This window comes from Penicillium maclennaniae (genome assembly GCF_028827695.1).
Source record: "Penicillium maclennaniae strain IBT 15551 chromosome Unknown utg000002l:1.0-2354659.0:1.0-2356205.0, whole genome shotgun sequence".
Classification (NCBI taxonomy): Eukaryota; Fungi; Ascomycota; class Eurotiomycetes; order Eurotiales; family Aspergillaceae; genus Penicillium; species Penicillium maclennaniae.
The window spans coordinates 1,956,838-1,972,799 of NW_026623214.1; the positions used below are offsets into that span (position 1 = coordinate 1,956,838).

The following is a 15,962-nucleotide window of genomic DNA, read 5'->3' on the forward strand; positions in this document are numbered from 1 at the left end:
TATCGAGTCAACATGGGATCCATCGAGCAGATGATTGTACTGGGTGACAGAAACCAATTTTATACCTCTCCTGGCCTTCTCCTTCATCTTGGCCAGCATTGTATGTAACTCCTCTGAAGTTTCCGTTACGTTATATTTTGAATTGTTGTTCTTGACAGGCCGGGGCCCCGGAATCAGCAGGGAATTACGGTGATCACCAGTGGTTTATATTTGTCAAACATCCGGTGGACGGGTTTGATAAGGCTGCGTGTACCTCTGACGGACATCTTTAGGGAGCGACTGGTCAGCCTTACCCCTCAGTGCGAGCTAAAGGCCGACTAGATGCTTAAAAAGTAGGCTGTTTTACCCCAGCCGTGACACGAAGGCGTGGAAAGCGGGAGTATGTAAATGATGATTATAAACTGAGAACGGAACGTTCTCCCATCTTTACCTGGGGGAACTGTGGGTATTGTGTAAAATGGATTGAAAACCTCATTAAAAATCTTGGTGACATCAATTGTTTCAGTCCCAAGGTGTTGAACGACAGCCTTGCTGCGGAAAGTGGTCCCGAGCCACTCGGGTGAAAGAGGCTCTTGGTCCACTTGGTCCACTTGCTGGAATCCTCTTCAACCCAACGGCAGATCTGTTTATCGCGCTAAGATGACTCGTACGGCCATTTCACCGGGATAGATCGGTCTGATCTAATCTGATCTTACGATTAGGCACGACTCGTTCCGATCTCGGTCATCACGATTATTGAATCGATTGCAGGTTGTGCCCTTATAATCTTAGCCGTTGTCAGCACTTGAGAATTATATAGCTCGGCTCTATTCCCGATGCAGTCTCTGAGCTTAAGGACTGATGACCGGACTGGAGAGCGCGGATTCAACGTGATAAGCAGACACCAATTAGGATAACAAGAGCCCGCATCTTACATAGATCGATCCTAGGCCTCCTATCCATTTGCATTTATCTCGCTGTGAAATGGTTTGTCAGATACCGATACCAAGGGAGTAGCAAGTGAGGGAGCAACATCTAAGAACCAGATGATGGGCCCGAGTAATTTGAAATCAACACTGACAGCAGCTAAAGGTGGCCGCTTATTGATACCAGTGACATCTACATGCGACAGACCCCGAGTACAGAAGGATGTCAAGGTTACACTTCTTCATACGTAAGAAGATGCAATGCTTGGTGGCTTTGCATAGATCTCCACATCTGTCAGAGTCCGAGATTTTCAAAAACGACTTATACACAGTCACTTCCGGTCATCTCCAAGACTAGAGTCTAGTCTCCTTGATTAAGGGATGGAAAGCCATGTTGAAGACAGTGGATATGTGGTTGAGTCTTCACTTTCAAGTGATACGGTTCGGAGGCACTGGAGAGGTGAATTTTCGTTTCTGGCATTCGGTGCATCGGTATCATGATTCGTATATACCTGCGCCCCAAAACCCAGGAAAAATCCGCTTCGCCCTTTACGCCATATATGTCCCTTAGAAAACAACGTCGGTCCTAAGTCTCGAAATCGCGAAAGTGCGCCTGAGCGATGACAGGGAGGAGGAGGCGAGAACCTGGCACGATGATGATTTTAGGCGATGTCTTGGTGCTTTAGAGAACTAAGTGGAAATACACTAAGATCTAGCATGAAATAGAGATCTTGGGACGCTGAATTGTTCTAATATCTCGACAATGCTGGTATAAACATTCCACGCTATACCTAATCCCAATACTTAATAAGTCCGTCCAACGCACCAGTGACCACTTTGCTAGTTTCCTGGGGATGCCAATCCAGGCAGGTAACGGCGCCACCATCTTTGCCGGCCGCGGGAAGCTTATGGTACATTTTACCCGTCTTCCAATCCCAGAAGCAAGCGTAACCACCGCTGTCACCAGACGCGATGAATTGACCGTCGGGTGAGATCTTAATGTCAATACCGTATCCGGCAACGTTGTGTCCCCGGAAGCTTTTCTTACGATTCTGGCGGAACTTGTCGGTAGCTCCGTAGACGACAATCTGATTGTCGCCGGACTGGAACGCTACGTATTTGCCGTTGGGATGAGGCGTGGCGCGGGTAAGGGCAAACATGTAGGGCTCAGCAATAAACTTGATCGGTACCGGAATGCCGTACTCCCACGCACGTAGGGACTTGTCGTCGGAGGTTGTGATGAAGCGGCGATTGTCGTCGACGAAGGTAATGGTGTTGACGGCTGCCAAGTGGTGGTCGTATTCTTGGACGACTTCGCTGGTTCGTGTATCGAACTGGACGATCTTCTTGTCGGACATGCCAGCAAGGAACTCGTGAGAGTGCTCAGGACTGGGATTGAACCGCACGACATGGGGGGTCTTGCCGGTCGAGAACCGTCCCAAGCATTTACCGTACTCGGTGTCCCAAAGCTTGATCTGGCGATCGAACGAGCCGGTAAGGAAAGTCTTCCCCGAAGGATCGAAGTCTGTGTCTGTGATAGCCTTGGAGTGGCCGGAGAAAGTCCGCAACAGCTCGCGGGAATGATATGCGTCCCAGATCTTGGCCTTGCCATCGGCAGCTGATGAGAGCAGCAAGTGACCGGATCCAGGGAAGAAACGAAGAGAGGTGATGGCCTTGGTGTGAGACTTCCACGTATGAATGAGTTTCTTTGGCACGTAATTCTTGACACTGCCAGGTTCCTTATGCAGGTCGATGTCCAAGTCCTGCGGCACATGCATGTATGTCCGGCCCATGTAGTCGAATTGCTCGGAGCCGTGGAACTCAGTCGTCTCATTCTTGGAGGTATCGCCCTGGTATTCGGTAGCCTCTTTGCTCATGGCTGGCATGGGCGCGGCTGGGGCCAGGGTTTCGTCTTCCTCAACCCACTCCTCATCACTCGCCAGCTGGCGATCCTCATCATCGCCGACCTCGATTTCATCATACTGTTGTGTGTTCGTGTATTTCGCCCAAGGTCCAAGGTACGCGCCATCTCCTTCGACAATGCTTGAGTCACCCTTCTTCTGTCTCTTCTGTCGCCACGCTGCAGACGCCTCCTTGGAAGGTTTCATTTGCACAACATCACGGCCACCGAATTGCGCGGCCTTCTCAATATCTCCGACGAACTCATCTGGCTTGGTCGGGTTGCGTGTGTAGCCCAAGCTTTGGAACGTGCGGTGCTGCGCAGCAAACGTCGACTCGCTAATGGCAGCCTCCTCGGCGAAACCAGTCGGAACGTTCTTCCTTTTGACTCCATTTCCTGGACCGGCGGGCTTGAAAGGATTCACAGGCCCTTGAGACGGGCGCATCAAATCATCGTAGGTGGCGTTGTAGGTCAGGGCCTGGGAGGAGGTATTGGTGAGGGTCATCTGCATATGCGCGTGGTCCTGTAAAATTGTTAGTCTTATCTGAGCATCTCGGAGATGTCGCAATCGCCTCTTGGAGCTTCAAAGTGTGCGATCGAGAGTAGGGGACCAAACCTCTGTATTGACTTCTGGGGCCGCAACTACTGTGGTTGCGGTAGCGATCTGGTGCTTGGGCACCCCGGCGTCATCATCGCTGGAGTCATAGCTAACGCCTAGTAAAGACGCCATGATGAATGTAAGAGAGATCAGGAAGCAATGCCCACCACAACTGAGTTAGTCGAGTGGAGACCGCAGATGCAAAGGCGGATCAATTTTACGGGCGGCGACAAAGTCCCAAAGCGAAGGAACCAAACGCCGCGGAACAGCTTCAGGATTGGGTCATCGTTGACGACAGTACACAATGTTACATTTCGGCCAACGTATTTCACAGTTGGAGAGTCTACGCTGGCGGGAAATATTTGGGTATCGTACGCTCGTTGTTGCCAAACCGCAAAGAGGTATGTACAGCTCGCAGGCCGAAAGACATGGAAAGATCAACACAAGAAGGACAAAATATAAGGCAAAAGTAGACCGTGGTAGAACCTTGAAAGACTCCCGATCGGTGCCAGAACCATACACAGCAACGCACATAATCTCTATTACTCTCCAACCCCGAGCCACCCATCTATCTCAAGACTGAACGAGGAGAATTCACGCACATCATTCATTAGTCCTCCAAGACAGCTCGAACGACATCATACCACGTTATATGACACGGCGGCTGCCTGGGTAGGTCGTCGTAGCCACAGGCACGGCCCATGAGACAAGAAATCCAGCACCGGAGAGTGTCCTGCCGAAAACAATCTCTTGAGCTAATTGGGAGGGCCATGGCGCATCGCATATTCGGTCTTGTTGCGAAGTCAATGGCCTTCATCGCGGATCAGAGCGACGATCATGCTGTAAAGGTAGAAGAAGAACATCAGGAGGTGGAAGCCCAGCTTGATGAAGGATTCCTATCGCACGAGTCATGTCAGTTCCAGACGAACAAAGGTGGCAAATATTGCGGGCAACAGATAGCTCATACCTTCTTGTGCACGTTCAACTTGCGGAAAATCTCAGTCGCATCCAGCAAGTGCTGGTTTTCGTAGATCCTGTGATCCTTTGATTAGCCTCGTCCTGCACGAGTTGCGGGAGCTCTTGCAGAGCTTTACCAACAGCACGTACTTCTTGGCGTTGAAAGCCAAAAGAGGTAGGTTGAGAACAATAGCGACCCAGTAGCCATTGATGACGAACAGGAAGGTCAGGAAAGCGTGGACGGCGGCTTCGGGGATGATGTAGGCGTTGAGGCGGTTGCAAAGGTCGATGGGGTTGATGTAGTCACTGTAAAAGGACAGACGCAGGTCAGCAAAGTCCCAGCGAGAACCGAGGAAGCTTTCTGTGAGCGCTGAAAGCGCAAAGGCAGAGCTACTCACCATTCCAAGTCGCTGTACATGATGGTGAAGAACACCTGAAGGAAGAGGTTGACGGCGTTGATCAACACCGCCAACAGGTAGAGCCACGCTTCTCCGGACATGATGGGCACGTTCGAGTCCGCGAATATTCTGGGAGGACTATGATTGAATGGTGAGCGAGGTCGCAACAAGAGGGGGTGTAGGTCGGCGATGTCGGGGAGTGCGGATCGCAGAGTTTGGAATTGGAGATGGGTACTTGTAAGGGGATTAAAGGAAGACGGAGGGAAACACGAGAAGCAAAGGCGAACGGAGTGACGGGAGCTCACTCACAAATCAGGAACAAGGTAATCGGTGGAGAAGAAGATGAGAAATGAGGAGGCGGAGCTGCGAAAGTGCGATGAAAGGTGCGGGCGGTGGGACTTGCTAGTCACGGCCTAGCGCCCCAGCTCACCGAGGGGCTGGTGATAGTATTTTGGCAATAATTTCCTATGAGTGTTATGAAAAGAGCTTATAATTATTAGCTAGGACTCAGAGATCTGTCAACTAATACAAAAGGCCAAGTCGACTAGACCGGGCGCCTGGAGTCTCGATGCGCCCCGAAGGATGACGTCGCTGACATGTTCGGCTTTCCGCTTGGGCTCTCGATGTTTTCTTACTCGATCGACTATTTCAGATCAATAGTTCGAGATTACGTAGAATAATGCCGGAAGAATCAAGGCAGAGTTAGTGATGACTTCTTAATCAAGTACAGGTATCACGCTGTAATCCAAAGCATACATAGCATAGTCTACCTACCAGATATGTACAAGCGGTTCCTGCACTATGAGTACAGGACAGTCTCTCCAATGCTCTAAGCAACATCTCCAAAATCTAAAGCAACCTAACAGCACAAAACAGTCAAAAAGGAGCTTACAATCATAAATGGCTTATCGCTTCTCCACAAGCAGGAAATGCATCGATGCGTAGGCAATGAGGATGAAGGCCCCTGAGATCACGGCCAACCCGGCGACGTCGAACCAGTAGGCTTGCGTATCGAAGCCAAAGGCACTTAAAATGGAGGCACCGGGTACTTCGATATCCAGACCATACTTGTGGTCAATCAGGGTAAGGAAGGTTACCTCGTTGACGATGAGGGCTTCAAAGCCGTAATGGAAGATTGATAGCTGATGGAAAATTAGCAAGAAGCTCACGACCAGGAATGAAACAGAGACATACACTTTGTAGCCACAGTGCTGATTGAGGGATGGCATCGTGGTTCAGCAAAAGACCGGCAAAGAGTAAGCTGAAGAGCATCACCAAGCTACCGATCAGATTGGCAACACCGGGATCGCGGAACACGATGCCGATGAACAAACAAATATTGGCAGCTGCCAGATTGAAAAGCACCAGAACCAGCAGGAATCGGAGAAATTCAGGCCATGCAGGGATCAAACCAGTCATCGGGTAAACAATGATACCCATAATGATGGGCGGAAGGAGGCGCAGCGGCACAATGTCAAACATGACCTTGGATGCAAAGTATGTGACAGGGTGGTAGTACCCGTTGGCACGCTCACGAACAAACAAGAGTCGCTCCGTGGAGAAGACCGTCAGACTTGTCAGGGTGCTAAAGCCAAACAACGCCAAGATAAAGAAGAACAGACCGAGACGGTTCTGGAAACCCTTGATGTCATCGGTCAGGCCGTAGAAAAGATACCCAGACAGTACAGCAAGGAGGATGGCGATCGCATAGTGAGTAAGCATCAGCATAGGGTTACGGTACAGATTGCGCCAAGTGCGTTGCGACAAGATGATGAACTGGCGGGCTAGACTGACGCGAGCATAACTTATCGGAGGCGCCGTAGAAGTTCCAGACACGAGATGAGAATTGCCTGATCCATTGGCAACTTGCGCGGACTGAATAGCTGATACGACCTCGTCGTGAACAGATTGACACACGTCAGAGTCGGCGTAGCTCGCCACCAGAATGTCAAGGTCGGTCTGCCCGGGTGCTGGAGGTGGTAGCTGATCCGGATCATCAAGTATTTGCGGAGGAACGTGGCCCGGTCGACGTGACAAACGCATCCATTGCTGATTATCATTGGCCGCATCCAGAGTCGCATCCTCCTCATCTGTCTTCGGAGTGAAGGGGCGATCCTCCTTGCGACGCGAGTACAGCTGGCGGTCTTGCTGCTGCTTCAGAGACACTCGGCGCTTGCTCTTCGGCCTACGTGTCTGCTCCGCAGCGCTGCTGGAGTTGTCCTCGAAGCTGACATTCGATACACTTGCGACGGACTTGACGGCCATGAGGCTACTCGATGCAGTCTTGGGTGGACCACTGCGTTCGTCCACAGACGACTCGATTTCATCTGTATACGAGTGAGTGGCACTGGCATGCATTGTAAGGTCGACAAGGTAATCCGCAATGTTGAACCCCGGTGGGCATGAATACCCGATCTTGTCAAAGTACTGCTGGCATGTCGAGAAAGGCCCAGAGTAGACAGTACGTCCACCCGCGAGAAGGATCAAACGATCAAAAAGAGCCACAATATTGGAGCGCGGCTGATGAATGGTGAAAATGACGGTACGGTTGTATGTTTTGGCCAAGGTGACCAGGCATTCCACGACATTAAATGCGTTGTAGGCATCCTATGATTTGTCAACTAGAATGAACAAAGAGTGCTGGGTGCGTGTGTCTTACCAATCCACTGGTGGGCTCGTCCAAGAACAGGATGCTGGGACTGGTGACCAGCTCGCAAGCAATACCAACCCGGCGTTTCTCACCACCAGAGATGCCACGGCCCTTGCCCTCTTCAGAGCCAATCAGTTGATCCTTGATGTGATAGATTCCAAGCTGTCTTTCCACATCCAGAACCCTTTGCTCTTTGGCTCCTCGGCTCATATCCCGAGGCAGTCTCAGCAAGGCACTGGTCAAGATGGTTTCGTGCACCGTCAAGGTCGGTAACATTGTGTCCTCTTGATCGACAAAGCCGACGATAGTTCTGAAATCATTATCGTCCACTTTCTCGCCATTCACATAGAAATTACCGTGAACAGCGCCGCGCTTGTTTTTGCGCGCCAATATGTCCAGGAACGTGGTCTTTCCGGCGCCTGACGCGCCCATGATGGCGGTAATTTGACCCGGTGCAGAGGCGCCTTGGATACCGGACAAGATCTCCTTCCCATTCAAGTGGTAAGACACATCCTCCCAGTAGAGGGCCGCGGGCCGGTGCTCTGCCAAAAGCTTGGCACTTTCGTCGTCCGAGTCATCCGACAGAGACAGAAGGCTGTAACCACGACGAGTAGCGCGACGGGTCAGATACCAGACAATCAGGATTGCTGCGACTACGAAAAGCCCACAACCAGCAATTACACCTGCGATGAGCGGGGTGTTGATCTTCTTGACAGGGCGCTCATAGCCAGGTAGGTTGGTCTTGTAGAGACACTCTCCGGAGTCGCAGGAGAGGAGAATGCTCGGGTCACCGAACACTCCACTGATCAGCTTGTTCATCTCGGGCTCAGAGAACACACTCTTGGTGCCTTCTGCGGTCGCTTTCGTTATGAAAGTAGCTGGTCCCTTGATGACTTGAGCAAGGAAGTCCTTCAAGTTGATCGAGCCATTTTCGCCACAAAGGAAGCGGTTGTCAATGCAACTACACTGGACATTGTCACACCTGTAGCTGGTCGTATTCTTGTCGTAATCGGTCTCCGTACTCCAATCGCAAGTATCCAGGCCACAGTAGAAAGACTCCTTCTGGTCCACCCAGAATTGAAAGTTGCAGGAGTTATCTGCGGCGTCGCAGGAGAATGTCACCTGAGGCTTTCGGCCACCCAGCATATCCAAGATGGGCTTGTTGATCACATCACACATCTGAAAGTTCTGGTTGACCGTGACGCCTTGTTTGTAGCATGCGCCATCTTTCCCTTCGGGCATCATGGCATCGCAAGCGCTATCGGTCTGGCAGACATTACAGTTGATACCGCCCCAGCCATCCTTACACTTGCAGGTTGCGCCATCGCGCACCGCGCGGTTCTCTCCATCGGCCAGCGAACCGCAAACGGGCTCTGAGCAATCATCTCCGCCGAAGCCAGCTGGGCAGGAACATTTCCCGTTGTACTTGTTGCAGGGCGCAAAGTGGGTACAGTTATAGCTGTCGAGCTGACAGTTGAAGCACGGCGGGCAACTGGGAGGCCTGTCATCGAAGATGGAAGAAGATTGGGGAATGATACTGCCGTCGGAAATTTCGCTCCATGCTACCGTGGCGAATGAGGCGGGGATCAGGGCGAGGAGGGACAGGAGAACGGTCGTCAACCGCATGTTGAGCAGAGGTGGGTAGCGCCCAGGCACAGCAGAGAGCCGGCGAGGTAGAATGTAAATCGCCGAGAGGATATTAGGACCGGCAGATCATCTGCGTAATGCGAATGGAGTTGGTATTAGGTGTTGAAGGTTAGAGGAGATGCCTCGGAGTTCTGGGAAGTGGAGAGGCGGAGGTGGAGTCGGATTGATGACGCGGGCGGAGAAGCTGTTCAGGCACCGGTTTCAAGGTTCGCTTTAACAGCATTTCAACCCCCATTTCAAACCCAGCCCCCTTGGCCAACTACCACAAACTCACCCTTACGCGCGTAAACACATATCTTCCAAAAGTTTCAATTATTAGAGCTCTCTCTACCGAGTCCAGGTAGGGAGCTAGGAAGACAAAAATTGGATCACAAACCTCCCATTCGAAGCGACCAAGGCACGATTTCCATTTTGTGATCAAGTACTTGGCGCACATTCTACATCGAACAACTTGGAAAGTTTTCCTTCCCTAATTCCGAGACTCGCCTTCAAGGTGCTTAACAAGGCCAGACTTCGCGCACTGATCTCAGCTTAGAGGTGACACCAATCGATACCTTCAAATTCGGGCTCAGATATTCAGCAACACTCATTTTCCATTGTGCTCATATAATGTTGTCAACTCGGCCATACTCACGTGTGTAGAGTATGATGTCGGCATGGATATTCTAGTCCCCATTGGAATAGGGTTTAGGGCACACAGCTTTCTGTATTTATTGGATATTTTAGTCATTCAAGCAATGCACCTGTTTCTAAGCCTTTAGCCTGACAATTGAGCGTGTGCCACCGTGGTTAAGATCCGAAACGGAAAGAATAACATAAGATAGTGGACCGGCCCATCACCTGACCAGACCCGTAACTGCGCCTTTGATAACCGATATCTCGATAATGCAATTAGTTTTCCGATGGTTCATTCTCAGTGCCAAGTATTTTCGGCCATACTCGTCCTTGCTTCTCCGTAGGACGTCGCTTCTCTGTAGACTTTTGGAGATCGGACATTTTGTCGACATTTGAGGATAGTAGTGAGAGGCTGCTCACTGCGAGAAGGTCTCCGATGTTGGTGCTTCCACTTGGAGCAAGCCCACCACATTCTTCAAATTTTTGTAGGAGCTTGTCGATTATTTCCGCCTGGCCACTCATGTGTAGGAAGGTTCCAATACAAGCGTGGATTGCGAGGAGTCTAGGATCTGGAAGTTCCCAGTTTCCTTTGTGAACTCTGAATTTGACAACACGACTTCTAGGTAACGCTTTTAACGGGATTGTGGCGGCTTCTGGAAAGGTCTTGATTCGATATTGGTGCGCAATGCCTGTTGCTTCAAAAATGAGGCTGAATTCTCCGAATAACCTGTGAATTTGGGCGTCTAGCATTAGGATGTTCTTTTCCGAATTGATCTGTTCTGAGGTAAAGGACATAGTGGAAAGAACGGGAAAGTAGCGCCTTAGGTTGACCCAGATCGTTGCATGTCTGTCCACTGCCTCCCCGTCCTTGATCTGAAAGGATCCCAGTGCAAATGGAATAATGTGGGCCGCTTCAAGAAAGGTCGTTTCTGCGTTTTTTGGATGGGCGTGGTTGCAACTGTACGCCCCTGTTGCAAGACATTTATTGCCATCCCTTTCTAGGCAGCGGTGCCGGATTTGCAACTGAGAGCTTCTTGTGATGGGCTCAATGTTCAGGCTCTTTAGATTCTCGATTGACTCTTCGACGCCAGTGCGTGGAGAAGAAATGATTTCAGTAGGTGTTTTGCCACCCTGTGCTTTCATAGGAATTAATAAACCAGTTCTGATGCTTTGAACCAGTTGTCGAAGCTTCTCATTGTTTGCACACCCTGAGATATCCTCCGCCAGATTTTTTTTTCCGTCAGAGGGAAGAATTCCGAGGAAGTGACGGAGGAAGTCTTTTGTCTGGTCCGTGGATTCAAGTGGTATGTAATCATTCAGCCTTCGATCCAGCTCCTAGCTTGTACATGAGTATCGATAAAATAGAAGACACAGAAGGATTCACCTTCTTTGAGGGTGGAGACATTCTCCCGACTACCCAACTTGTGGTGAGCTTGGGGTTATTCTGGAGGGCAATGAAAGCAACGGGGCTGAGAATCAGCTGTGACAGTTAAGAAGTGGATTAATGATAGACGACAAGGGGATGGTTGATGAATGAGGGCGATTGGTTGAGGGAGAACTAGGTGGGGGACCGAGAAGCTAGGCGTTATGTCACTTCTCACCGCTTTCCCTATTCAAACTGGATCGAGGCTAAGTAAAGATAAATGTCCACGCTTAAAGTGCACTACGTGGTATATCATGAGGAAGGGTTAGTCAAAAAATGAGACGAAATTAATCGGCATGCAGCACAAAACCTTATTCAACTAATGGAGCACATATAGGGAAATTCCTAAATAGTGAAGTATCCTATTGACTTTATGTCGGCCAAAACACTTAGTTGGTCATCGAGTGGCCAGTGTTTGCAAGGGGTTATCTTGATGAATTGGCAAAACCCGAAATACTTTTCCTGTCGGGATCTCCCAGCTGACAAGCATCTTTTGGACCAACTCCCTGCAGGAGTATATTCAAGAGGCAGGAAACCTGGCCCGATAAGGCCCCTCCGGGGCCTTGTTATTTGAAGAAGGCCGCAAGGATACGCAATTCAAGCTCCGCGGCCATATAACTGAAATCAGCGAAATAGAATATTGTTAACATCGACCTTCGCCTGATCTGGTTGCTGTTGGAGTTGAACTTGCTTATCCCGGGGAATTGAATGCACCGGTATTGGCTCCTTTTATCACTTGGGAGAACAGTCTCGATCTACGAAAGGTGGGAAAGTTGACAATCGAGGCCCCGCAGCAGTTTAAAGCATAGAATTTCATGAGATGCAGCCAGTGCAGCCAGACTACTTCTACTGATCCAGCTGGACACTGTATCTGATGTCCTCTTCTATACGCCGCCAAATGGCCTGCTTTCCCCTCTGATGTCCATTAGAAGTCCTCTAATAATGGGAGTCAAGTATTTGAGCTTCGGAAGCCCGTCATTTGCGATCTAGGTACATGCCTAGCAATCTGCAGCACCCGAAGCGTTGTGAAATCCATGATTATAGGGCTTGTTCGCCGACATGGACCACCTGGACTTGCGAAATATCTTCAACTGTCTTTTCTGAAGTCATCTTTTCGTCAAACGCTGTGAGAGCTTCTCCGTGAGACATGTCGCGCTCGAATAGAGCGCCAACCTTAGTGGCTTCATTATCCTTGAAAACCCAAGGAGATCGACCCTGGGAGAAGAGGAAGTCCATCTCTTCTAAGGTTTTTCCAGCAGACTCCTAAATCATAGTCGCGGTCAGTCATTTGGTAAAACCTAAAAATAGCTGAGAACTGGCTTACCGGGTAAAATAGGTAAACAGTTATGGCGATAATCACACAAATTGCCATGAAGATCATGTACAACTCCCAACTATAGAATGATCAGTACGTGAAAGTTACTTCTGGGCAAACTTTGAGCCTGGCACAAACGAAGGGTTCTCTTACCTGATCTTTGCCATCGCAGTGGGTATATACAAGGCAAACCAAAAGTTCTGACGTAAGAAGCCTCAGTTTGAAACCCAGGAGGAAGTAACGGAGCGATCAAAGATGCTTACCACAAACCAATTTGTTGCAGATGTGATCGATGTTCCTTTACCTCGCATGTTCATGGCAAAAACCTCAGTAGGATAAACCCAGGCCACACAGCCCCAAGTCAATGCGAACCAGAAAACATAGATGTACACAAACGCGATCGCGGCATGAGAAGCACTCGCTTGGGCGAAATGGAAGTTGGTTTTCTGTGTGAGCGCATCGTACACTGGGTTACCTATGAAGCTGTCAATTTTGATCAATTTTTTAAATGACCGGGTTTCACTCACCCATGGTCTTCATTATGACTCCGATGAGCATCATTGAGACGGCCATTCCTAATGCGCCAATTATCATTGGTCTGCGCCGACCCCAAGAATCAATGTACCACATGTTGATCCAAGTGATGACATTTAGAATCACCCCCTGAATTCCATTTGCAAGTAGAGACGCCTGGGTGCCGGCAATACCCGCTTGTTGAAATAAAAACACTGCGTAGTACATGATCCTGCCTCGGTTTAGATGAGAATAGTCCACGCAAAACCAAAGGAATCTTAGTAGGGCATAAAAATTGGCTGACTTACACGTTAATGCCAGTGACTTGTTGCCAGAATTGCTGTTTTTCAGGGCCAAGGTGTTAGACAATATCATAGTGGGTGTGTCCACAAACAAACTCACAACACCAATTCCAATCCACATTCTCCGAGCATGGTTTCCAAAAAGTAACGAGATATATGATGGTGACAGATGCTCTTTCTCATACTTGATCTTGGCCACAATCTCCGCAAGCTCCGCCTGAACGTACAAGTCAGAGGTGTTGCCGTTAGCGTGCAGTTTGGCCAGAACTTTGCCCGCTTCCTCCTGGCGGTCGTGTGCTACCAACCATCGAGGTGATTCGGGCAAAAAATACATCGTGACGTGAAGTGCAATGGTGGCCTAGTGAAATTTGATCAGAACGGCAACAAACTATCTCTTGAATCATACGGAGCCCTTACAACCATCTGCAAGCCGAGTGGAAGTCTCCACGATACCGAACCTTTGAGAAAGTGGCTCGCGTATTGTATCCAAAAGGCGAGCAAGATACCTAAATTGATGGAGCACTGCTGCATGGAGATGATACGCCCTCGGATTCTTTCTACTTGTCAGTTTTTCTTTCTTCCCTTGGGGCTGAGCGGCGGCATACTCTCTTGGTGCAATCTCACTTTGGTAAAGCGGAACCTACAATCTTCAGTCAAGGTTCCAATTTTTCTTTCCATCATTTTTTGCATGGACTTTACCATCATTGCCAGACATCCATTACCGAGGCCATTAATGACGCGCCCTGCCACCAGAGCTGGCAAACCATTCGCGGCACATGCAATCGCGCATCCGATCGTGAAAAGCGCCGATCCGAGAAGAATTGTCTTCTTACGGCCCAGTCGATCTGCCAAGAATGCTCCCGTCAACAGAGAGCCTGCAAATGCTCCTGCCTGGATCGACGCGGTAATTCCTCCTTGTTGGAAATTATCGGGATGGTTGAAGTACTCGAGAAATTGCGGCATCGCCAAAATTCCACCTAGAGGATGATCATCAATGTTAAACGTGGAATGCGACACGCAAAACTATCTTGGAGCAGGTCGGATCTTACTCGTAGACCCAGTGTCCTAAATCGATCATTGTCAGTCTCAATCGTGACTGGCTTGGAACTCACAAGGGAGCTTACATAGCCAAACGCAAGACCGCCCGTGCAAGGGGCCAGGCCGTAGAGGTAGATTAACTGAGCAAATTCAGTATGACTGCTTCGAAATTGAAAAGGTTCGAGTACGACTTTACCTTGGACGGCATGCTGGCAGTAGCAATAGGTAGAATTGTTCTTACCGGTACCAACCGTCAAAGTATTTCGAATTAAACGAGCTCGCACGAGTCGAGAGGTTAGTGGAGGGAAAGGAATGCTATGCGATTTACGCACTCCATTTATATTCGTGCTGGTTGTGATAAGGAGACAACTCCTACTTGGAGCCTTGGAACATAGCAAGCATGAATTATCCGACGGATTCATTGAACTTAAAATGTTCACTCATCCGAGCCCGTGATCAGGACTAATGTCCCGACGGATCAACAAACACAGTGTCCCTTTCCCCGCATTCCCATGGTCACGAATCAGACTGCGGCTGGGTGAAGCTTCCCTTCCCCAGTTTCAGCGAGTGTGGAGAAAAGCTCACAGACGCACACAAATGTTTCTGGGATGACAGACTACTGGATTACAACGACTGAAGCACGTGTGCATGGATGGGGAGTGTAGGAACACTGATTCATGCCATTATGCTAGGCCCCCCGCGAGGCCGTCAACCGAAATGACAGGCAAGCTTGACGGCGCGACTCATCGCACGTCGGGCTGGACTTTATTGCCCCAGTACGCCAGAGGAACTCACTTCCGCTCTTTGCACTGGACGATGTGGTCGGGTGCCCTGTCTTGCGTAACATTTCTCTAATACATGTACAAATTTGTATGTTTAGGGATTTTGTTTTCAGAATTCAAAGCCTTAATCTTGTCGCCTTCATTCATTAGTTCTGCTCCCTTTTTTTTTTTTTAAGAAATCAATAACAACAGCAAGAAATTGCCTCGTAAATCCATGTGTAATGAAGCGGCAATGAATTCTGCCGGGGCACACGATAGTCAGCTGTCACACTCCACAGGGGCTCATTAGGCCAAAATGGACGTTGAACAGACCTCGTCAGGGAAATTTTCAATTCAAATGCTCGCGACCGGAATATTTCTATGGCTCATATTTCATCCATCCAAAGTGGATCAAACAAAAACATGCATTATGAAGCTAGGCATTCAGATATGTGTTACATACACTTTAGCTGGAGAGAGCTTCCGCAGCTTGCCTTTACATGCCGTTCATTCGTAAGGCTGTGAATACGAAGGAACACCCTAAAGGCTAGTACCGGGAGACACATCGAGTCAATTGACTAGAGATACCCAGTAAGACCGCTGCCAAGAGCGTTGCTTGGTCGGGAGCCTAGGCATGTAACTAGCATCGTATCGATTTACCATCCAAGACATCGGGGGGGAGCTTGAGCACGGACTCAATCAGAGAGAACCTAAAGCACGAAATGTCACTTTATCTACGAGGTATACTCTTCTGCCTTGAAAGCTAACGGAAGATAAGTTTCTCCACAAAAAACTAGTAGAGATCAATTCATTATAATGAACAAGCTTTTCTATTCCTCGGAAAATTTCAACTTCGTTAATATATTTCAAAAGCAAAAGATAATTATCCGATGATTTTATATAAATTCTACCCTTGGCCCTCGCTTTTCAGACACAATTT

At 49.2% G+C, this 15,962-nt stretch overlaps 5 protein-coding genes across 5 annotated transcripts; all 5 read right to left on the reverse strand.

Moving 5' to 3' along the window:
- Window positions 1–1,696: 1,696 nt before the first annotated feature.
- N7477_001958 (WD40 repeat domain-containing protein) lies at window positions 1,697–3,535 on the reverse strand (the record flags this gene model as incomplete). The annotated part of the gene is made up of 2 exons (XM_056963621.1): window positions 1,697–3,328; window positions 3,422–3,535. The coding sequence occupies 2 exons, from the start codon at window positions 3,533–3,535 to the stop codon at window positions 1,697–1,699; spliced, it is 1,746 nt and encodes a 581-aa protein (XP_056826540.1).
- Window positions 3,536–4,206: 671 nt separating this feature from the next.
- Window positions 4,207–4,859, reverse strand: N7477_001959 (cornichon family protein; the record flags this gene model as incomplete). Its single annotated transcript, XM_056963622.1, has 4 exons — window positions 4,207–4,299; window positions 4,371–4,437; window positions 4,511–4,666; window positions 4,759–4,859. The coding sequence occupies 4 exons, from the start codon at window positions 4,857–4,859 to the stop codon at window positions 4,207–4,209; spliced, it is 417 nt and encodes a 138-aa protein (XP_056826541.1).
- Window positions 4,860–5,663: 804 nt separating this feature from the next.
- On the reverse strand, window positions 5,664–9,034 carry N7477_001960 (putative ATP-dependent permease ADP1; the record flags this gene model as incomplete). The annotated part of the gene is made up of 3 exons (XM_056963623.1): window positions 5,664–5,900; window positions 5,953–7,365; window positions 7,418–9,034. 3 exons carry the CDS (start codon window positions 9,032–9,034, stop codon window positions 5,664–5,666), a joined length of 3,267 nt encoding a protein of 1,088 aa, XP_056826542.1.
- Window positions 9,035–9,946: 912 nt separating this feature from the next.
- On the reverse strand, window positions 9,947–10,813 carry N7477_001961 (HNH endonuclease signature motif containing protein; the record flags this gene model as incomplete). The annotated part of the gene is made up of 1 exon (XM_056963624.1): window positions 9,947–10,813. One exon carries the CDS (start codon window positions 10,811–10,813, stop codon window positions 9,947–9,949), a length of 867 nt encoding a protein of 288 aa, XP_056826543.1.
- A 1,318-nt stretch (window positions 10,814–12,131) lies between these two features.
- On the reverse strand, window positions 12,132–14,469 carry N7477_001962 (uncharacterized protein; the record flags this gene model as incomplete). The annotated part of the gene is made up of 12 exons (XM_056963625.1): window positions 12,132–12,356; window positions 12,418–12,487; window positions 12,562–12,608; window positions 12,672–12,883; window positions 12,936–13,153; window positions 13,230–13,261; window positions 13,324–13,581; window positions 13,630–13,863; window positions 13,923–14,200; window positions 14,273–14,288; window positions 14,336–14,401; window positions 14,458–14,469. The coding sequence occupies 12 exons, from the start codon at window positions 14,467–14,469 to the stop codon at window positions 12,132–12,134; spliced, it is 1,668 nt and encodes a 555-aa protein (XP_056826544.1).
- Window positions 14,470–15,962: the final 1,493 nt, after the last annotated feature.